Raw genomic sequence first — 23,871 nt, forward strand, 5'->3', positions numbered from 1 at the left:
AACTTTTGTTCTATTTTAAAGACCATCGAGGGACTTCCCTGGCGGTCCAGCAGTTAGGACTCTGTGCTTCCACTGCAGGGGGCACGGGTTCGATTCCTGGTTGGGGAACTAAGATCCAGCAAGCCGCATGGTGTGGCCAAAAAAAAAATGAAAAAAAAAAAAGACACTGTCTGTGATTTACAAGATATGCTGTGAGGCAGGAATTAAATGCAGTAGTTTTTCATTTTAAATCTGTCAAATACTCTTTTGAGCACTGTGAGTTATTTTAAACATGCATTTAAATAACTTATTTAGTTTCTAAAGTTTTCTTTTAACACAGAAACAAATTGAATTCTTTAAGTGGAAAAGACTCAGTATTAAAATGTTAATCTCTTTGAACTGCTTGGATTTAGTAGGGTGAAGATCGAACCCTTCTTAAACAGAGGAAACAAAATTCTCAAGCTTCTCTTTGACTTTTCATAAAAGCTGTTAGCAATGCTATGCTCCTGAGTCATTCTACCTCTCAAGGAAACAAACCTGGAGGCATTTCAGATTTTCTAGAATACTCATATTTCTTTTATCATTTTAAATTAAGTTTGTCATTTTGAACTTTGTATCTAAAATTCTGGTAAGACTTTTCTCCAAACTGTTATTAAAGTGTGGATTTTTATATCAATGAAGTTGTTATAATGCATTATGCTATCTCCTTCAGTAGCATGGCAGAGTTTGCCTGAATTAAGACAGAGTTAATTACATATGTTTTATGGGGAGAAATGTTGGATGGAGTCAGTTTACACAGTAAGCTCTTTATTATGAATCTTGACACTACTTGGTGCATAAAGAGGAATTTCCTAGTTTTTAATTTTTAAATATTGGTTATCAGTATGTGCATTGAGGCAGTATGGTATAATGAGAATAGTAGTATATAGAAATTCAGAGGTAGTGTTTTTGAAGATCTTATTTTGTATACTTGTAGTGGATTTATTTTTTTCTGGAAGTTGGACAGACATAAATATAAAATTTCCAGGACATCCCCGGTGGTCCAGTGGTTAAGACTCCACGCTCTCAGTGCAGGGGGCACAGGTTCGATCCCGGTTGAGGAACTAAGATCCCGCATGCCGCATGGCATGGCCAAAAACAAACAAACAAACAAACCGTCCTCCTTTTTCTTATAGTAGATGTTCTTTCTCATCTTATTTTTCTCTAGATATTTGATTAGATATGAGAGCTCCATTAATATTGGGACATGCTGCCTGGGATGGATGGGAGCCTAAGAGCATCATTGCTTCAATATAATGGAAACAGTATTGGGAAAATTTTTGTGCAAATATCTAATAATTCTTGGGAAGTCAGGGCCTAAAGATAAAGATAGCTGCTTTGGTCCGTTTGTGATCTGTGATAAAATTACTACTATCATTAAGTGAACTTAACTATTAAGCAATTAAAAAAAATCTATCAGCTGGAGGAAAATCTATCACATTAGGAAAATTGGATAACATAAAAATTTTGAATCAAGAACTTGTGTGTGTTCCCTTCCATTTTGTGAACTCTGTGAAAAAGGTCAGGTAGACTAAATTTTTATTTGATAAACACTTAAATTCTGTTTTATGCACTTACAGTGCTGATGGCTTATTACCATTGTACTTCATTTGCCAAAAAGACTTAAGTGATCATACATCAAAGCCTATAGTAGTTATGTGCCCCTGGACCTGGAAAATATTTTTATGATCCAGGCAAATTTAAAGTTTATTACTTCTAGTAGTAGAACAGACCCCCTTACTTGGACTGGTGAGAACGTTAAGGGGATACTAAGTAAATTCACCACTTTTTCTCATTATCAGACTGGTACATTTTTATTCTAAAAAGTAAGGGTCTGATAGTGTCCAGAATGATAATAAGTAGATGAATCGAGTAATTGGGGGCAACTGTCCTTTTGTAGGACCCCTTACACAAGCACTGACAGTCATGTTCATTATATGTTACCTCTTTAGCAAACTAACTTACCTTATCTCCTCATTTAATTTGTGTTTTGGGCAGCAGCTGGACAGATCTCTTCATAGTATGTTATTCCCATGTAGGTCATGCACTACCTAGGCCAGTATATAATGGTGAAGCAGCTTTATGATCAGCAGGAGCAGCATATGGTATATTGTGGTGGAGATCTTTTGGGAGAGCTACTAGGTCGTCAGAGCTTCTCTGTGAAAGATCCAAGGTAAAAAGAGTGAGGGTTTGTCTATCTTTTCGGGGTGCTTATACCTAACCACTTAATCTCCATAGGTTATTAATGGTTATTTAATCTTTTAGTCCACGAAATATTTGTTGGGCCTACATATATCAGGTGATTGTGAGGCACTGAGAACATAGTAGTGAGCAGCACAGTGTCTAATTTTATGGAGCTTAAAGAGTAGAGTGAGACAGTAGACACTCTTCCCCATCTTAATCGAATTAGCACATCGATACCTGGTAAAATTGTATTATGATAAGTGTTACATAAAAGAGGTACATGAGGCGGTGTTGGAGGATGGGATTTAGGATCTTAGGGGTGGAAGAAAGGTTCCTTGAGGAAGTGATATTTGAGTTGAGAGCTGAAGGATAATTAGTCAGTTAGAGGGAGCTGGTTGAAGGAGAGCTTCTGGCAGATTGAACATCATGTGTAAAGGCCTAGGTAGGAGGGAGATTGATGTGGCAGGATTAGGATTTTGTGAAACAGTTGTTATAGAGAGAGGAAGAGTGAGCTGATGAGAGAAATGTAGAATTGCTGGGCAGTTTGAGGTTAACGATGGGCTTCATAAGAATCATATTAGAGCTATTCTGACCTGTTGCATGGCATTCTCCAGCTGCACAGGGTGTATGGTTATTAACTTACATAGTCAATTGACTAATTAGTCAAAAGCTAATTAGTAGTTGAGAAGTCATTGTTCTCATTCTCTCTATAGTTTTGTGATGACTGTTTCTTCTAAGACTCCCACCTCCATTCCCCAATAAAACGTAAAACTTAATTCTTAGAAGGAAGTCGTCTTGAAGGAAATCTCCCCACTTGGGTTACTGTTAGCTTATGAAATAAAACGTAAATTAGTTTTTTTAAATGGGGGCAGAGTAACACAAGGGCTTGGGTATTAACGTGTTGATACTTAAATAATTTAATAAAATCTATTCTGGGGGAAAAATTCTGCCTCTTCATATGTTATAGAGAATGTTGGGAGATGCCATGTTAATGGAAAACCATGGGATTAATTTTTAATTTTATCTCTTTGACAGCCCTCTCTATGATATGCTAAGAAAGAATCTTGTCACTTTAGCTACTGCTACTACAGGTATGTCTCATTATATTTCTTCAGTCTTTATCAGAATTTTGAGTTCAAGGGGGCAAATCATGGGAAAACAAGGAGGATCAAGATGGAAATTGAATGCTGTCTTGGCATGACTGGGAGGGATACCTGTCACACAGAATGTTACTACTGTGCTATTTGACTTTTCATTGTGAAAATTTTCAAATATAGTGAAAATAGAGATTAGTATAATTAATGCCCACCTCTTAGATGTAGTAATTATTAATGTTTTGCCATATTTGCTTCATCTGCACAGGCTTTTAAAAAATCTCTAACAGATAAGGACTTTTTTCCTTCAAACACAACTACAATGCCATTATTACACCCAACAAAATTAATAATAATAAACAAAATAAACAGTAACTCCATAATACTATCCAATAGCCAGTTCATGCATGATTAACCCATTATTTCAGAAATGTCTTTTTACATTTGGCTTATTCAAATCAGGATCCAGACAAAGTCCACACTTTGCATTTGGCTGATATGTCTGTTAAGTATTTTTAATCTATAAAACTTAACCCTCCTTTTGTTATGTCATTTATTTGTTGAAGAAATAGATCATTTGTCTTGTAGAATTTCCCACATTCTAGTTTGCAGATTGTATCCTTGTGACGTTGTTTAACATGTTTCTCTATCTCTTCTGTTTTTGGTAAACAAATAGTGCTTGGATAGATTCAAGGTTAAATGTTCTGTTGAGAAAGTTTCATAGGTGGTGCTTTATACATCTGTTGCATCACATCAGAGCCCTGTAAGGTCTACCTATCCCTCTTTCAGTGATGTTAAGATTCTGTGGGCTTATGTGGTGTCACCCTGATCCATCTTATAAAGATCCCCCCAGGAACTTCTCACCTAAAGGTTTTAGTTTTCTGTTATTTGAATGCCAATTTGTCTAACCTTTTGCTTGATTTTATATCTTTTAAATACTACCCTTTGAGTTTAGTTTATTAGTTATGTGCAGGAAACTGGCTGCTTTGGGGTCTGAAGTATGGTGTGTTAGAGATAAGCGAATAAACTGGATACAACTAAAATGTAACCCTCTCACTCATTTCCAAATAGTGAAACTTTCTTCTTTCTCCATTCCTACATGAAGCCATTTTGTGAGTTTCAAATTAGATTTTAGGTAACGTTGTCCTTTGAAGAAAGCCCAAGTTTGTAATCCCTTTAGATAGGTTATTTTTCAATAGTTTACTGAAACAAATAGTTTGAAAAAAATCCATTCCTAATAAAGACTTACTCTTTAAAGTGAGAGCAAAGAGACTTTGCTCTCATATTGAAATGTGAGTTTGAACTTACAGTGAATTTTGAAGCCTCTTGGTTTCACTGAGCCATTTGCCTGCCCACTTCACCCAGCTGTAAATTTCTGTTTGAGAGGGAAGGCCTTGCAAATGATACAGCATTTTTTTGAAATTCAGTCACTTGTGAAATAGTATGGTTTTCCAGGGATAGTCACTACAGGCTTGAAATACACAGATAATTTTATATTTGCTTATCTATTCTTTGACTAAAATTTGCTTTCTGATTGATGTGTTCTCTGAATATCTAGAGTGGGTATAATTTTCACTTTTTCTCTCTCTCATTTTCTTTCTTGCACTTCCTCAGCAGAATTTAACATGCCATATATTAAAGTGAACATTTCTGTAGCAAACAGTTCAGTTTATCCTCATAACAACCCTGTGAGGAAGGTCTGGAGGTGAAGAAACTAAGGGCTTTTTTTTTTTTTTTTTAATAGAATGAGTAACTTGTCCAAGATGAGATGCCACTGATAAGGGATAGAGCAGATATTTGTGACTGTCCAGTCCTTGCTCTTTCCTTTGTGCCACACATTGATGTCTCTTTAACCCTTGCTTGTAACAGAATTTGCCTCAATTAATTTTTTTAACACATTTAAAAAATCTGAACATTAAATCTTTGAAACATTTTCTTTGTTCTTTATCACTTTGAAATAATTTCACTTACAAAAGTGTTATGCAGGTATTAAAAAGAGTTGCATATACTCTTTACCCAGATTCCCCAAATGGTAACATCTTACATAACCTTAGTGCACTGATCAAAACCAGGAAGTTGTCCCAAAGTAATTTTGAGTGGTTGTCTGTTCTGGACTTGAACTTAAATTAGTGCTTATGGTTGGCCATCTGCTGATCTTCATAAATTGGGTTGCATGTGTTTTATTTGAAAGGACAAATGAGAAAAGCACCTTCCATATCAACTGTCTTATACCTTTGCAAATGAGATAGACCTTTTATTTTGTCGATTGAAGAAATGAAGGTGGTTCTTTATAAATCATTTCTCCAAATTTCCACATGTATTTTAATAAAATGAAATATATATGACAAATTTTGGATCTATTTTAAAATTTCCTCGTACATTATAGTTTTCTCCGATAATTTCTTTTTGCTTCAAATAGTTTTAACCTAAGGTAGTACATAGAACTAGAAATGATAGTAATCAAATTACTTTATTAAAGAAATGCTTCACTGCATTGTATATTAATTGATCTTGAAAGATTGCTGTGGTCAGAAAATGCTGGCTCTTGAAAGAAACTCTCAGTATCTCTATTTTATCTATAAAAATGCTTCTAGAAATAATGCTCTTTATAATTACAGTTTTGAAAGTGTTTGCTTTGTGCCAAACAGCTCAATTGTCAGACCAGTTGTAGGATCTGTATTCTTTCTCTGGCAGTCTTTATTGGATGAGGATGGCATTTTCCATAAGTGTCTTATTTCTGGACCTGATAGTAGCTGATGAACCCAATCCATGATAGACTTACTTGGGTGCATATAGTTACAAATAGCCTCATATAATGAGGGATCCAGGTTATTAAATTTTCTGCATCTTTTTTTTCCTGTAGCTAAGTTTTCATCTTCTTTTCTGCTTGAAAAATTTTCAAGGGCTTGAAATACGTTTTTCTCTATCTAAGAAATTCTTTCAGGTTATTCTTTCCTTTGCTTCTCTTTATTGGCCTTGAGAAAAACTTTATCTACTTCTTCTTCCTTCTTAGGAAATGTCTATAGAAACTGGGAAAAATAAGACTGGTTGATTAAAAAAACTAATCTATATTCAGGTGATGGGAATTTAAACTGTGAAATCATCATTGACACTTAGAATGCATGAGGATGCTATTGTGTCATAAAGCAAGTGGGAAAAATCCCAGATTTTTAGATTTCATAATACTGTATAGCTTTAACACTTGAAAATAAAAACTAAATTAAAAAGCCAAATTTTTTTTCTTATTGTTAACAAGTTAGGCAAATTTGGAAATACACCTATAGGAATAGATGATAAAATACTCTCCATTATTCCGTGCTTGGAATCACTTTCTGTATTGAATTTGAAAGCGTGCTATGGAAGAACATTTTTTAGTCATTTTTGATTTTTCTTCAGATTATATTTTGGTAATATATTTTGAATATAGCCTCTCTTGATCTATGCCATTTTTATTAGTTTTCATTTTTCCTTTCCTTTTGGATGAAAGCCTTGGCCGGTCAGAATCATCTTTAGGGACCAAACCTGGCTCCAGGGTTGTTTGCTGAGGTCCTTTTGGTGTGGAAAGAATGGTTATTACCAGGGAAGGTTTTCCTTTTGTTTTACTTGCTATCCAGATGCTGCTCAGACTCTCGCTCTCGCACAGGATCACAGTATGGATATTCCAAGTCAAGACCAACTGAAGGTAAAATCACCACACGGTGACTTCTTTTGTTGTACAGAGTGGCCCCTTCTCTGTACCTATGATCTTGGACTCCCAAGACCTTTCCCTGAATGCGGTAAGAATTTAACAAGAAAGGTTCTTGGGAGTTCACAGACTAGGGACAGAGTGAACCTTCTCTGTTCTGCCCATAACAGAGTTCCAGTCTCTGAGTCTTTCCTTGGGATGTAGCACTTCTGATCTTCAGTTCTTCCAGTTGCATTTTCTTAGGGTTTGTATGTGCCTGTGTGTGTGATGGTGTAGGTATGTAGGTGTTTGAGTAAATTGCTTTATTAAATTTCAACAGGCTTGTTGCAGTTAAGTTCAGGTCAGGCCATTTCTTAAAGCTTCCCCAAACCTGGGAAAACTTTATGATCATCTTGGTATATGTTTTTTTTCTGAATTATGCCTAATTTTGTGTAGGCTAGAGGCTTTATATTGATAGCCTGTTTTTAACAGTAGATTTTGGCCTTTTGTGCAGATTTTTTTTCCCCACAGTGGGTTGAGGAGAGGTTGCCTTTATTTGATGACTGTTGTGAACTCCAGAGTTTTCCTTTCTTGTGCGTAACCCATTGTGTCGCACACTAACTGGTGAGCCAGAATGGAACTGCTACATCCCCTGGTCACAGTCATTTCTACTGCACTGAGAGACACCTTTCCCTTCTTTTCAGCAAAGTGTAGAGGAAGGTTCCAATTCCAGGAAAAGAACTGAAGAAGGCAATATTCCCGCACTGCCTACCTCACAGCATAAATGCAGAAATTCTAGAGCAGGTAAGTTTTGGATTAAGACTATGTAGACCTTTCTTTTTTCTCTCTGTTTCTCTCTCTCTTTCTTTTTTTTTTTGGTGGTGACTTTTATTTTTTATTAATGTTTATTTATTTATTTATTGGCTGCATTGGGTCTTAGTTGCAGCACGCGGGATCTTTCATTGCGGTGTGTGGGCTCTTTGTTGTGGTGCGCAGGCTTCTCTCTAGTTGTGGTGCACAGGCTTATTAGTTGTGGCACGCGAGCTCTCTTGTTGTGGTGCACGAACTCCAGAGTGCGCAGGTTCAGTAGTTGTGGCGCGCAGGCTCCAGAGCTCGTGGGCTCTGTAGTTGTGGCACGTGGGCTCAGTAGTTGCAGCGCACGGGCTTAGTTGCCCCGCGGCATTTGGGATCTTAGTTCCCCCACCAGGGGTCGAACCGGCATCCCCTGCATTGCAAGGCAGATTCTTAACCACTGGCCCACCAGGGAAGTCCCAGTGGTGACTTTTAGAAATGGCATCTATGCATATTAAGCACTAGCAGTAATTAAGACCGTTATAGAGAACTCAAAAAATAGTAATGCTGTCTCTTTGTATGTGAAGTAGTGGGGGTATATGTCATACTTATTTTTCATTCTTTTCTGAAAACCTTTTTTTTTTTTTTTTTTTACCCTAGTCACCACTGTTAACTTTGAAGAAGGTGGTAGTTCTTTTTTAGCAACATGTGATGACTGGATGGAGCAAGACCCTTCCTTTAGCTAGCATGCTAACAGAAGATAGCCACACATTTATCAGTTTGCCACCTGGTAACTCAGCTGCCTTGGCCTTTTAAATCTTGGCATCCCTATTATACATTTGATCTGGTTAGAATTTTAATTTTTATTTGTCTTCTTGAGGCAAAGGCCAATTTTCATAGATTTTTTGAAGTTTGCAAAGATGGTAAAATATACTTAATATCTCACAGCCAAGAATGAGACATAAGAAGCCTAGTACCTCCTTTGCCCTTGGATGGTCGTCATTAGATCTTTGCCATTCATATTAGATATAGTATGGTCAGGTTAAGTGAGTTGGTCAACATTTTGGAAGTTTTCCCCAAACCCTACTTTATAAAGCATTTCCTAAAAATTTTCCTGCAAAGGTAATGTAAAATCATAAATTCCTCAAAGGTATTTTATGGCACGATGGTTTCTAGTATAGGTACCTGACTCACACTTGCAAAATTGGCAGGTTAGACCTCTAGTAACATCCCAGAAAATTATGCTGCTGAAATTATTTTAAATGATTAAATTAAAATTTAATCTGTTTATCATGCTGGATTGTCTTCTTCAAATTGCATTTGAATATAAACTGAATTTTGGACTATCTAGTTATGTTGGAGCTTATTGCAGTCTGCATGGTATTAAATGTGTAATTTTGTTTCTTTAAATACAGGTCCTGGCTTATTTTCTACTCAAAAGGCTGTTTAGAATATAAGAACAGCCAATTCAAGAGACTCTATGAAGTTTGTGATGAAAATTTTGAGAAGAAATAGCTTAGTATTTTCAGGGAGGTGTACATGTAGAAAGGACAGGATATTTATATGTGGAAAGAATGGCCTCTTTTCATTCCCTTCCCAAGAAGTTATAGAGCTTGAATAGTTGAAGATAACTTTAATATGGCACCCTCTCAGGAATTAGGTTTCGCATAATTTCAGCAATGAGTAAGAAAAAGATAGTTGAAGTTTCCCTGAGCGCAGGTGTGCCTTTTAATAGGCAAGAACAATATAATTTGTAGGTAGAGAGGGTAACCTTTTGTTTTGGCAGGGATCCATTTATTGCAGACATTTTTTCAACCGTATGTGTCTTAGCACATTTAAACGCCTTTGGTTGCCATTGGCATGCCTAGGGCATTGGGAAGAGGTAGAGGAGAGTAAGAAAGTAGGAAAAGAGTAAAAGCACAACGAAAAAGATTGGACACGGGAAAGAAGGAAAAGAATTTCATGTGGTAGCAACAAACTTATGTTTGTAACTCCCTTGAATATCGTCTAGATGTATAACACGAGATCTTTTATTGAGAACATGTGGGCCCTTAATATGTTTTGGATTTGCAGTATTTCTAAATTTTAGATATCGTAACTCCAAAAGAGCCTATTGATCCAGAAAGGACATACGTATATATTTATTTGGACAGCCTAGAGTTCAGTGCTTCATAGTGGTTGTTACCTATGAAAACATATGAATTGTTGAGAAATGTCCGAAAATATGTGGTACCGGTGAGACTGCCTTGGCAACCTTGTGATTGCCCATTATGGTCTGTACCACCTTGTTTCTATCTCAAGGGTTGGGCCACTATGCCATCATCACTTGCAGTCCACTGAACCAAGCCATTGTCAGGTATCATGTACTAGAGCAAGTCATTCTTTAGTTATTACAGTGGTAGGGATGTTTAAATTGCCAATAAATGACCATTTAGAAATCCTTTTATTAATAGAACAATGTCATTGTTTGGATGCTTTCAGAGTTTATATTCCTTGATGAATGATCTCTTGTGTCATTATTTGCTAATGAAGCCTAAAACGGGGGGAAGGAGATTTGGGCTCTGCCACTGAGAGAGGTACTTGACTTCTGATTCTTTCTTACTGGGAAGAGGAATTTCTTTTTACCTGTCTTACACGAGAGATTGTAAGTATTATAAAGAGAGTCTTGATTCTTAAGTGTTGTGTACATAGTTACCATCCTTTTCATTTGACTTTTGTAGATGAAGACTTGGTAGCAAATTTAACCCAAGATGAGACATCAAGACTGGACCTCGGGTTTGAGGAGTGGGATGTAGCTGGCTTGCCTTGGTGGTTTTTAGGAAACTTGAGAAATAACTATACACCTAGAAGTAATGGCTCAACTGACTTACAGACAAATCAGGTGAATTTCACATCTGAAGAGGAACTTTTTTTTCCTTTTGAAAGAGTAACATTCTTGGTTACTCTCGAACCATACGTTACATCCTCTAAGAATTCCCATTCAGTGCTATGACTTTTAAGTACCATCTCTATGCACGTGTTGCCCAAATCTGTATCTTCAGTGCTGACCTCTCTCCTCAGTGCCCAGCTTCCATATCCAGCTGCCTACTCAACACTTAGATGATTTGACATTTAACATGTTCAAAACAGAACTCTTGATTTTTTTTTTAAACCGACACTCCTGTTCAGCGTTTCCTTTTTCATAAGTCTGCCTTCCACCCAGTTATTCCAGCCAAGTATCAGGGGATATCATTGATTTCTTTCTCTCTCATATACCATTCAGGCTATCAACTCTTTTTCTAAAACATACCTGAAATCTAACTGTCCATTTTTTATTACTTTCACTGTCACAGCCTAATTCAAGCTATCACCATTCTGCTCTTTTATATTCTCCATTTTACTTCTCACTTTGTAAAACTATTATTTTATTTTGTTTATGTGTCTGTTGTCTGTTTGACCCCATTGAAATACAGGTCCAGAGCTTTTGTATTATTGACCACTCTATTCTGTTGCCTAGATAGAAGCAATAGGCAGTATCTGACGCATAATAGGCAATTAGTGAGTATTTGTTCAGTAAGTGAATGGACGTATAATAATGGCAAAATAATAAGTTGTCTCTTATGAATATTGTAGAAAACACACGTCATAAAATGTCCGTTGATGAATGTAGAAAGAAAGTTATATTTAAAGTTGTTTAAGAATTAAGAAAGAAGTGTTATATACCAACTTTACCTCAAAATAAAAAAAAAAAAGTTCAGAAAGAAGACAGGAGGTTTGAGTTACCATCAGTATTTCTTATATTTCTTTGGTAAACATCACTGACTATTACAGGAAAGAATATGTCACAATTAATAGAAGTTTTCTAGGTCCTCAGAACGGAGTGTAGGGGATAGATTCTATTTAGTTGAGCAACTACGAGTTTTTAGCTTTTAAGCACTTTAGTGCTGTTTCTCTGGTGTTAATGGCTGATTTACTGTTAAAATAGAAGATTCCTTGCCAGGTGCTCTTATATCCACCCATTGGTTTATACGTAGTAGTTGCCAAGTAGATATTTGTGGAATGAATACATATCTGTAGAAGAAAGGCTAGGCCTTCTTTGGAGATGTGTGAGGACATTGAGTTTTGGCTTCATTTACTTGGGTTCAACATCTCTAATAAACCTCTGACTACAAAAACTCATGTTTGTTTTCTTTATATTAGGATATAGGTACTGCCATTGTTTCAGACACCACAGATGACCTGTGGTTTTTGAATGAGTCAGTATCAGAGCAGTTTGGTGTTGGAATAAAAGTTGAAGCTACTGATCCTGAACAAACAAGTGAAGAAGTAGGGAAGGTGAGAGACAAAAAGGTATGTTGTGGAAAAATTTCACATTGATTGGATTTAACACGCATATAGTATAATCTTTTCGGATCTGGTGACCTGACCCTGTGCTGCTTTGTAGAACAAATGACTCATGTAATGCCCCCCTTTTTATTTTTTAATATTTTTCCTATATCCAGTTTCAAGATTTACATTAAGTTAACTAAGCCTGTCCTAAAAATAGGATAGGCCTTCATGGGTAAAGCTCCTAGTTTGTTAGAAGCAATAAGGTACCCTTTTCCTGCTTGTCTAATCTCTCATTGTGGAGTTTTTTCTTCTGGAGACCTTGCTTTGCTAACAAGGCAAAGTTCTCAATGGCCACAACATCCTGTAGGGCAAAAAAAAATCTTTATTTCTTAGACTTCTCAATAGTTTCCATACCTGCTTTATACCTAAATGGAACTAGAAAGATGAGCTCTTCCTACATATTTTAGAGTTTAAATAGGAGGAAGGAAGAGAGTTAGAATTCATAGTACACATGGTGTAAGCACACCAAGTTAAAGAGTCATAGAGGCACATGCTCAAGTCTCAAAAAGTATTGGGCAGCAGGTCCAGTGCTGACTCGGATGAGATTCACAGTAAATATCCATTGAATAAATACTGCAAAAACCAGACCTAAATTGGGTCATTCTTTTAATTTAAAGGTTTTTCATAGTAATTTGGGTCCCTGAAGGATAACCTGATATGTTTGTGGGAGGCAGGTAGATGCTTGGTCTTTGTTGAGCTAGTTATTTTTTGGTAGCATTAGGAGGGAGTACAAGTGATTAGAATGAAGACAGAGGTGACATTGGAAACTTCTATAGAGAGAGAAGGGACTTAAAATACTTGAACTTTTGTGAGAAAGTTGCTATACAGTGGTTCATAATTGTATCATAATTGGTTTCATTCCATTCATTGGATCACAAAACTGGGATTTTAATTTTTAGAATTTAAAATTTTTTAATTTAAAAGACACTTCCCATATTTCTTGACTTTTTTTCCTGGTCCATGGGCATGTTTTTATAGGACAGTCAAGAGTATCACATAACTAGTTTTACTTTTGAATATGAAAAGTAAAAGGTACTTTGTTTTCATTCTTCACATCTAATTTTCTCGTTTTATAAGGTGCTTTTTACTTCCATTTTCTCATGTAATCCTGTTTTATTCTTGTGAATGCCTACATAGATTCTCAAGATAAAAATTTTCCCCATTCAATAATTTATACTCTGATATTGTTTATTTAAATGCATAAATTTGGGAACGCTCTCTCTTCTGAATGCCAAAGATATTTGGTAACCCCTCTGGGTGCTTTATTCTACTGAAATGTCAACTAGGTATGTACAGAATCATGTCTCATATATAAGCTGTCTCCTTTTTAAGTGCTAGTGTTGGGAGAAGAATGTGAGTTTTAAACTGAAGCTCTTCTGTCTTTTTTGCTCTCAGGTAATGACCTCATCTAAAATAGGTAAACCTTGCTAATGAGATGTCTTTGCTTTCTCAGGTGATTGAAGTGGGAAAAAATGATGACTTTGAGGACTCTAAGTCCATAAGTGATGATACTGATATAGAAGTTACCTCTGAGGTATGAGTTTCTAGTAGAAGAGCTGTTTTACACCACCCACATCTTCAGATGTTAATGTTCCAGCAGTTCACTTGTGTTGAAGAATGCCATATCCCCCATTTCTACCTACCTTTCCTAGGTGTTAAGAGGTATTGGTTTCTTTACATCTTGTTAGATTTTTATTGGAATTTGAGAAGAGAAGGGGATGAGTTGATCTAATCCTCTCCCTGCCTTGAAAAGGGTTGACTTAAATGCCTCTCTGTGTGCCTTTCTCCCTGCTTTCAGAACTCTTTGGACATTATGCAGTGGATACACAGTTATTCAAAATAGTCCTGTACTGCTTTTCCCACTAAACACCTTTCTGTAATCCCAAAGATAGGCCTATAAGCTATCTAAAATTCTTGGTCAAGTGTAATACTTTCAGTGCTTTCTTAAATAGAAACAAATGGAAAATGGCTTAATTTCCACACAGGTTTCTATTAATGGAGGGCTGATAAATGAATATTGAGTATTAAGCTGTTAGATAGCAGGTGTGGATTTGTCACCAATTGGCAACTCAGGTTTAGATTCAAATGTATACCTTGCTTTTCTCTTTTCATGCTAGTTCCCCATTTCCCTTTTAGTACTTCCCTCAGCTAACTCACTGTGGGAAGAAGTGTGGTGGGGGGAAGGATAAGGAGGGGATTTTACATTTTGCTGTTTAAGGTTATAAAAATTTTAGGTTGTCTCTAGTGTTGATCCTTCCCCCTAGCTCACACCCCACCACTGCTAACCATTATGGTAATTCATTGCAAATTATTTGTGCATAGCTAAGTAATAAGGTGGGATATATTGGTCCATTAAGTGTTCTTGACCATAATACAAGTAGCAGAGATAAGTGTTTCCATCTTAATCAGACTTTTGAGGCTACTTGGGCCCAGAAAACCTATTAAGCAAATAGACAATATTTCATCAATTCAGAGATGCCATGGAATTTAATAAGCTCTATTATTTTATGTACTACTAAAAAAGAAAAGTGATGCCAATTAGACTGTGACACACCATCAATTATGAATTCCAAATCTTTGAAGTTCGTTTGGGTATTTGTATAGCATTTCAGATGAGATCTGAGGATCTTAAACTGGCAAGAATGTTCTGAGGCTCTCTGGAGAACATCCCAGTTTAACAAATGGTTGTGTCCCTGCCTCTCAGTATAGGCAGTTGAGTTATGACTTCTAAACTTGAAGTGCTTGGCCTTCGTTCTGAAAGTAATCAAGTCAGCATGTGTCAAGTCATTGATCCTGTCAAAACCAGGCAATTATCCACATTAAATACTCTTGACTTGTTCCAGGTAGCTACCTTTGAATTAAGAAAGGCATTTGAAATTCATTGAGCTCTGGTATCTCCTAATTTGAACATGGAGAAGTAGGAAAAAAATTACTTGGCGTTCAAGGCCAAGAACATTCATTATTCAGAGAATGTGATTTAGGCATACAATTAGCTACCTATGATCCTGAGAGCAGTGAGAGAGCATGAGTAAATGTAGTAGTCTTCAAATTTCATTTTAATTTTAGCTTCCTTTTTGACAAATTTTATAACATTTCTTAATTAGTAGGAAAGAATGACAGAGTATTATCTTTTCTTCATTCTTTAGCCTCTTGCTCAATAAAAGAGTAAGTTATACAAAGAAAAACGACCTAAAAAGAAGGCAGTGGGGAAAAGCAAACAATGTAATTTCTACCCAGACTAAATAGAAAGCTAAAATGATTTAACTTTTTAAAAAAGATTAGCTACATCAAATTTTGGCTTGAAATGGCAATTATGTCACTATCATTGTAAAACTTCTCAAGACTTATTTACACGTAGCTATAGACTTTGTTCAAGTTCTAAGCTAGACCGCTGGTGTGGAATGTCTGGATTCTTACTAGCTTAGTGTGAGATGATGAGAATTTGGCCTACTTTCCCTTTTTCTCAGCATCATGTCCTCCACTGAGTGAGTATTAATTGGCTGCACTTGTCTTTGTAGGATGAGTGGCAGTGTACTGAGTGCAAGAAATTTAACTCTCCAAGCAAGAGGTACTGTTTTCGTTGCTGGGCCTTGAGGAAGGATTGGTATTCAGATTGTTCTAAGTTAACCCATTCTCTCTCCACGTCTGATATCACTGCCATACCTGAGAAGCAAGAAAATGAAGGAATTGATGTTCCTGACTGCAGAAGAACCATATCAGCTCCAGTTGTTAGACCTAAAGATATATTTGTAAAGGAAGAAAACTCCAAACTTTTTGGTCCCTGCAACTCAGTGGAATTCTTGGATTTGGCTCACAGTTCTGAAAGCCAAGAGACCATATCAAGCATGGGAGAACAATCAGATAACCTTTATGAGCAGAGAACAGGTACAGAAAACATGGAGGATTGCCAGAATCTCTTGAAGCCATGTAGTCTATGTGAGAAAAGACCACGAGACGGGAACATAATTCATGGGAGGACAGGCCATCTTGTCACTTGTTTTCATTGTGCCAGAAGATTAAAGAAGGCTGGGGCTTCATGTCCTATTTGCAAGAAGGAGATTCAGTTGGTTATTAAGGTTTTTATAGCATAGCTGAATCAGTGAATTGCAGACAAATATTAACAGGGCCTGGTCATGTATCAAAATGTCAGTATTGAGCATCTCTACTCAGTGTGACCCATTTCATACTTTCATTTATTCATGGAAACATTTGTACTCTAGGACATATTTTTGCTTCTAAACTTATATGGAATTTGATAATAAGTTCCTTCGAACTAGATTATCAATTTGGAGACACCATTAACATTAAAAGAGAAGTTAATCACTTCATTCTGTCTTCAAAGATGAGGATCTGGCACTTCCCTGGTGGTCCAGTGGTTAAGACTCCACGCTCCCAATGCAGGGGGCCTGGTTTGATCCCTGGTGGGAGAACTAGATCCTGCATGCCACAGCGAAGATTCCCACCTGGTGCATCCAAAAATATAAGTAAATATTTTAAAAAAGAAAAAAAGATATCAAAAAAAAGAAAGTTATTTAAAAAAAAAAAGATGAGGATCTGGGAGGGAGCAACTACCAGTACAAATAGAAATACATTCATTCTTTCATTTATCAAATTACTTGAAGATTAATCATTTCTTTAGTTAATTTTATTCCTTACTCTTCTTTTCTGTTAGGGAATGTTCTTAGGCCTCAAAATCCAAGATGGCTATTAGAAAAATATTAAAGCTAACAATGAAAAAACATAAGTAATTTATGTATAAAGCAGATCACTTTATGTTGCATTGTTCACAGGAACCAATATTTTTGTAAAGTGCCTAGAACAGTGGTAGCAAACATTTTTGCTAATGTACCTCAAAAAGAATTTTGAAAGAGTATATATGACTTTTTGCATACTTTAAAAATTGAGGTATAATTAGCAAAGTGTTCCCTTCTAATAGGACATTTCTGTCACCTCAGAATATTCTCTTGTGCCACTTTCCAGGCAGTTGCTCCACTATTTCATGGCTCTCACCTTTGATTAGTTTTCCTTTTGCACATGTTTAATTTGACTTCTAAATTTTTAAAATAAATTTAAGTACTTACAGAGGATGTATCATCCAGTATATTGTAGATGTCCTTTAAAGATATTTTTGCCCAAACCTTGGAGCTGTATGTAGAGTTAGCTGATTGAATTTATAGAAAAAGTCAGGTCATATAAACTGACAAAGCCTATCCCCATTATAAAACTAATCAGCCAAATCAGATTTCATTTTCAGTCAAAGTTTTTGACTTTATTTTTAATTCAGTTAAATGTATTATATACATCTATGGCACAACCTCTTCTCAACGACAGTTCTAAAAAAGATAAGGCACACAGTTTTGTTTTGTTTTTTTTTTTTTTAATTAGTTTCTGCTTTATAACAAAGTGAATCAGTCATACATATACATCTGTTCCCACATCCCCTCCCTCATGCATCTCCCTCCCTCCCACCCTCCCCATCCCACCCCTCCAGGCGGTCACAAAGCACCGAGCTGATCTCCCTGTGCTCTGCGGCCGCTTCCCACTATCTATCTACCTTACGTTTGGTAGTGTATATATGTCCATGCCTCTCTCTCGCCTCGTCACAGCCTACCCTTCCCCCTCCCCATATCCTCAAGTCCAAAGACACAGACCTACTTGAGGCACACAGTTTTTAACCAAAGCTCTCTTTGCTTTACTCTTTCCTGCTGTCTCTTGGGAGTCCGCTAGGGGTTTTTTGTCTTTGTTTGATGCCTCTGAGGTTTTTTTACATTCTGAGGCAATGCCCCATAGTAAGATTTTAGATGGGTGAGAGGCAGCCTTTCTTCTGAAAATAGTATAGCAGTTGTGAAAAGGAAAGTAATTAAAGAGAAATGATAGCTCTGAAGAGGCCTTATCTGATCACGTAAATCTTAGGATAATACATATGGAAATTGAAGATCTTTAAGTTGTTTTCTTTACAGATATTCTTGTCTGCTTTCCCTGTGGAAAAAATCTTGGTATATGCCTGGGTACCGGTATGAATGTAGTCATTTTGAAAACCAAGGCCCTAGAATTATCAATGTTAAGGCTCATAAGAATCACCTGTGTTGCTTGTTATACGCCCATCTCAACCCCCAGCCCCAAACACACACACGTGCATACACTCACAGGAGTGCGCGCGCACACACAGACTCTTTGATCCCTGAGGTCTGGGCCAGGGATTTCCATTTGAACAAGTGTTTCTGAGAAGCTGGTGCAAGTTCACAAACGACACTTTTGGAAGCCCTGCCGTGCCCTAGAAGGAAGGGTGTTTTCAGGTACAAGAAGTAGAACAAGATCCCTTTGTTTAGCACTGTATCTAATTTCTAGAGAAGTTTTGTTAAACTCATGGAACTTTAAAGTCAGAATGTACTCATCTACTCAACCCCTTTTATTTTGCACATGAGGCTGAAAGGATAAATGATTGCTGAAAGTCACAGCTAGTGATAGAGCTATTACTAGAATCTCTCTTGTAGTAAACCTTTAAACCATACTTGCTTCCTTCTAATTATTTGTTAAATGGTGGTGCTTATTGAATTTGGAACAACTAATAACCTTAAAATATTGTTGGAGAATATGAGTTGCAGCCAAAATAGGACTTCAGAGAGAACAGAGACTTTAACCCTTTCTCCCCAAAGAGAAAAGGCACAGTAAATGTCAAGCTCTCTTATATAATCAGGTAAGTTACTCCTCCCATTGAGAAGACAAGTAAAGATGGCAGAGGAACCTGAACTCTTTTCTCCAGGATTTTTTCTTCTTGGGGAATGAAACTCAGGTCTCTGGCTCTCTCCAGGCATTAGGGACAAGGGTTTTTTCACCCCAGTAAGTAGAACCAGTTCTTCAAGTTCAGTGTTTTGTTAGACTGTTCAGTGTTTTGTTAGACTATGGTAAATGCTCTAAATATTTAGAAAGTTAAATAATTTTCTACCCTAATTCCCCCCCCGCCATTACTCTCTTCATAATAGTTTGATAGCCCTCGATTTTGTTTTATTTTTGCCAGTTAATTGCTTTTGCAAGTGATGACTCAAAGGAGGAGCAGGGAGAGCTGGGATCTGCACTTGTACCCTCTGATTCCTTGTAAAGTTGCAGTTTTTTAGAAAACTTACGAAAAAATTTAAAATTTTTGTTTGTGTGTAGATATTTGATGCTAATTTGGTGCATCCTTGCCTAGCACAGAATCCTCTTATGTTACTCTACTTACTTTCTTTTCCCCTTGGGTCACCTAGGTTTTTACTGTCCCCATTAGCAGTAAGTACTTTATTTAGGAGATCTTAAGCTGCGCATTTGAGCTGAAAGTATTACAATAAGTGTACACTTGGGTTTACTGTACGTCTATCAAGAGCCTTTTGAATGACTGAAATGTTAAAGAGAAAGAAGTGTATCTGTAGAAAGAGGTGGGTAGTGTTTCTTGGTAGCTTATCTGAAATCTAAGATGCTGCATCTGCAGATTGTTTTCCGTCATCCAGGATCTTTATTAAATGTCATCTGGGAGCATAGCACAGCGAGTAGAACTCCTTGCTTCTTGGGGTACATCGGCAGGCGGACTCTCAACCACTGCGCCACCAGGGAAGCCCTAAGCCATCTTCTTGATCTGTTTTTGATTTTGTTCTTTTTTTCAATGTCACTGCGGTACAGATAAGCAAGACATGGTTTGTATTTGAAGACTTCATAGTTTACTGCTATGCAATGATGAAACCCTTGACTTCCAAACACTGCCATTTATTTTGTAGTTAGGGTGACTGTGTACTCTGGTTTTCTGGAGACAGTACCCCTATTTTTCAGCATCCTATCCAGTTCATCTCTGTTGCTCCCCTTTCATTCACAAATGTCTTCTTTTGGACATGAAATTATTATGGTCTTCCTAGTTATAGGTAAGCCATGCTTGGGTTGCAATCTTAATTGTGAGGAAAGGATCTGTTAAAGTAGGTGTCAGTGGAGTTTATTGTTTCTGCTGCATCACGCCATAGACTTGTGATTAATGAAATCATCCCACATCAGCATCAAATTTCTTATTTTAGTTATATAAATTAATATTTATGACACTGTTATCCCAGACAAAATGTTCAGTGCAGAAATGACAAATCCTTAGAAAAGCAGTGAATTTCTAGATTATAGCTAAAAATGTCTTCCATCTCTTATTGTTAGCTCATTTTACTTGCACCGTAATTATAATATTTGGTATGCTTTTGTATTTAATACTTAAATCAGACTTTATAAAAATCGTAGATCAAGGCTTTAAACTGATAAGCATTTCTTCACAGTCCATCTATGGAATATCATAGGTTCCCAATCCTAGGCTTGAACAGTGGTCAGTGTCCAGCCAGGCCAGCTTCCAAACTGCCATGAAGTTGTATAATACAAGATTGAATCACTGCCAAGCGTTTGAAATATTCAGTTGTGTTTTAATAATAATTTATGTATATTTAGATGTATGTAATGCTTTGTGGGACGTTATTTTGTTTGTAAGAATTTATTTTTAAAGGTCAGGATCATGTGTAAACTTTTGTAATGTCAGTTTGATGCAATGTTGGCCCCTTTGACAGTTGCTGAGAAATTAGTAAATGTTAAGATCTCGCATTCTACAAAGCTATTGTAGTGTTACCTCTTGGTTTTCTTTAGAAAGGAGGAAACCTGTTAACCAGCTGTTTGATTTTTTTCCTACAGAGAGTTATATGAACTTCTGAAAGTGTATGATTTTAGATACTGTGAATCTGTTGTTTTCCATTTAGCCAGATATCTGCTTAAATTATTCAGGCCCGTGTCCTAAAGAATTCATTTTGACAGATCTTCCATTCATGGGTGTACGTGTGTGCACACACTATCAAGACTGTTAAAGCTTTTGCTAAAAATGTCTGTGGACTGGCTGTGTTTACAATCTGTACTTCAAAGATAAAGGAACCTGCAAGCTCTCCCCTGTGCCAAAAGTAGCATGTACAGTGTTTACAAATGTCTGAAATTTTGCACTGCCATACGCTATGCCGAGATTACTTTGCTGGAATTTTCCAGATTTGTGATTAGCTGAGGAGGAATATAGAGGACCCTAAAGCTAAACTGGAAATGAGGATTATCTGAGGTAGTGGTTCAGATAGCTCCCCAGACCTAATCTGAAGACAGTTTTTCAGATGGCCTTGAGATATCCTTTTTGTTGACAGAGCTTTCCTTGTTTGCCATTGCTACATTCTTTCTTTAAGAGCCACAGATCTCTTCTCTCCTATGGGAGAATGTCCTATTAGCATTTTGAGATCTTTTAATGCAATGAACGTGCAATCCCAAATAATTCTACTATTGGTGAATGTGGCGTTGTTAAAGAACATATTATAATAAACCTACACTTGGGTTTACTGTACTTCTTTCAAGAGCCCTTTCAATGACTGAAATGTTACAGAGAAAGAAGTGTATCTGCAGAAAGAGGTAGTTAGTATATCGTGGTAGCTTATCTGAAATCCAAGATGCTGCTTCTTCAGATTGTTTTCCTTCATTCAGGATCTTTATTAAGTGTCTTCTGGGAACATGGCACAGCAAGTAGAACTCCTCATTTCTTGGGGCAGGATGGGTCAAGGATCCTAAAAAGGGCCAAGTAGTGCTGTCAGCAACTCCTTTCTCGAATAGTTGCTGTAATTTGGCAAATTGACATTATTATAACAGTTTATTAGAGCATCTAATTTCTTATCCTAAGGCATTTTTGTTTTTTGTGTTTTTTTTAAACAGTAAGTACTTTGATGTCAGACATTTCCCCTTCCTTCCTTCCATCCTGTTGCTCTTTTTTCTTGGAGTTCAAAGTTATTATCTACTTCTGGATATTGCTTTTATACCAAAGGCCTTCTGTATTACCCCTTGGGTGGTTGTAACTACAGTATCTTTAGATAAGGTTCCTCTTTTCCAGCCAGTCCTGGGGATTGTTTCTCTTGCAGAGTTAGGTGGTAAATTCTAGCAATAAGAAGGAAAGTGTGACATCAGAACTACCAACTAGTACAAAACAATGGTAGTTGAGGATTTGTGTGTATGATGGGGCAACAGGGGATTTAGTTCCCCTATTGTCTCAGCATTTAGAAATTGAGGTCAGCCTGTCCTCTTCCTACAGGAAGATTATTATTAATTTTTAACTCTTTTATTTTGGAGTATAAGTGATTAACAATGTGTTTCAGGTGTACAGCAAAGTGATTCAGTTGTACATGTATCTGTTCTTTCTCAAAGTCTTTTCCCATTTAGGTTGTTATGTAATACTGAGCAGAGTTCCCTGTGCTATACAATAGGTCTTTGTTGGTTATCCATTTTATTTATTTATTTTTAAACTTTTTATTTTATATTGGAGTATAGCCATTAACAAAGTTGTGATAGTTTCAGGTGCACAGCAAAGTGACTCAGTCATAGATACACATGTACCCATTCTCCCTCAAAGTCCCCTCCCATCCAGGCTGCCACATGACATTGAGCAGAGTTCCCTGTGCTATACAGTAGGTCCATGTTGGTTATCCATTTTAAATATAGCAATGTGTACATTTTGTTCGCTACAGTTTGCCTCATTTTTTCCACTTCCTTTTTCATAACGAATCAAAATGTCTCCTTTGGTTTTTTCTTTCCCCCTTTAGAAAGTTATAGAACATGTTTTAAAGGAGGAATGAAATGTTTCTGGCTTCCTCAGCACTTGGCAAGGCAGCCTCTTGAATAGAACTCTCTCCTAGTCTATAGCTAGGAGCTGTTAAGTGCCTCTTGGATAGAGATAAGGAGTAAGATTATTCCACCGTGGTGAGTCCCAGTCTTGACCTTCTTAAGCCTCAATTTTTCTCATCTGTAAAATGAGTCCACATACTACTCTTTCTACCTCATAGTTTGTTGTGGGGATTAAGTGTGGGAGCACAATAGAACCTCTAATTGCCTTGAATAAGATATTAGAAGTTGTTACGCTTTTGGTAGACCAAGCTCTGGTGTATATATTCAGAATACCTCATGTCCTGGAAGCTGAACACGAACTCCCCTTTGTGCCTGCCTAGCAGAGCCTATATTGCTTCCTTTTACCCATGCCTCTAGCTCAGATATCCTTTGCTTGACATGAGCTCTTGTCTAGAAGAGTTCTGCCTCTAGGTTCTGAGAGAAGTGTGTGTGTAGATTTGGCTAGTAGCTACAACTGCCTTGCTATGGTCTTGGTATAAAAAGTTCTGTCTTACATGCACTTGAGTAGATGGCATAAAATGCAGTCGGTCTACAGAAAGCATGCAATTTTCCAAATAACATATCTGATTAGGTAGTCATAATTAATAGGAGTAGCAAATGTGGTTTCATAAAATGGGAAGAAAAAGGCAATTTAAAATAACTGAATAGTGACCAGCCCACCAAATGAGAAAAGGAGATATTTTCATGAGTTCTTGCCTAATCTTTATAAGCACCACTAAGTTAATAGCTCTGTATCTTTTTGGTGTTTGCACTATATAATGCTTTTAATATCTGTTGATTCTGTTGTGCTTTTTTGTGTATTAAATATTTTTCATTTTGCCATTTCATGGTGTCATTATTGGGGAAATATGTAATTGTTTTTGTATATAGCAAAATCTTGTCTTCTGTCTTTATATATCGTCTTTGGTCTGACAGGAATGAAGAGAATAAATAGAAGTTATTGTACTCAAAAACAACAACTTTTCATCCCCCCCCACCTCCAATCAACATACACACAGTTAACTATTAGAGTAATTGCTGTATTTCATTTTTAGGCTCCCAATCTTGAAGGAAACCTCAAAA

At 36.7% G+C, this 23,871-nt stretch overlaps 1 protein-coding gene across 4 annotated transcripts in view; it reads left to right on the forward strand.

The window, feature by feature from the left end:
- MDM4 (MDM4 regulator of p53) overlaps nucleotides 1-23,631 on the forward strand; it is a 42,699-nt gene extending 19,068 nt beyond the window's left edge. Inside the window, exons 1-8 of one of the 4 annotated variants that reach the window (XR_014017613.1) lie at nucleotides 3,150-3,293; nucleotides 6,940-6,978; nucleotides 7,665-7,764; nucleotides 10,473-10,633; nucleotides 11,932-12,081; nucleotides 13,574-13,654; nucleotides 15,639-17,467; nucleotides 17,781-23,631. Coding sequence is in view for 1 of the 4 variants with exons in the window: in XM_081256348.1 (XP_081112474.1) it covers nucleotides 2,058-2,191; nucleotides 3,238-3,293; nucleotides 6,940-6,978; nucleotides 7,665-7,705 (270 nt within the window). In the remaining 3 variants the exon portion in view is untranslated. Of the gene's footprint in view, nucleotides 1-2,057; nucleotides 2,192-3,149; nucleotides 3,294-6,939; nucleotides 6,979-7,664; nucleotides 10,056-10,472; nucleotides 10,634-11,931; nucleotides 12,082-13,573; nucleotides 13,655-15,638; nucleotides 17,468-17,780 lie in introns of those variants that run through there. The other 3 variants (XR_014017611.1, XR_014017612.1, XM_081256348.1) reach the window with 3 other exon arrangements.
- The last annotated feature ends 240 nt before the right edge of the window (nucleotides 23,632-23,871 follow it).

Source organism: Mesoplodon bidens (assembly GCF_964165515.1).
Source record: "Mesoplodon bidens genome assembly, chromosome: 2".
NCBI classification, from domain to species: Eukaryota; Metazoa; Chordata; class Mammalia; order Artiodactyla; family Ziphiidae; genus Mesoplodon; species Mesoplodon bidens.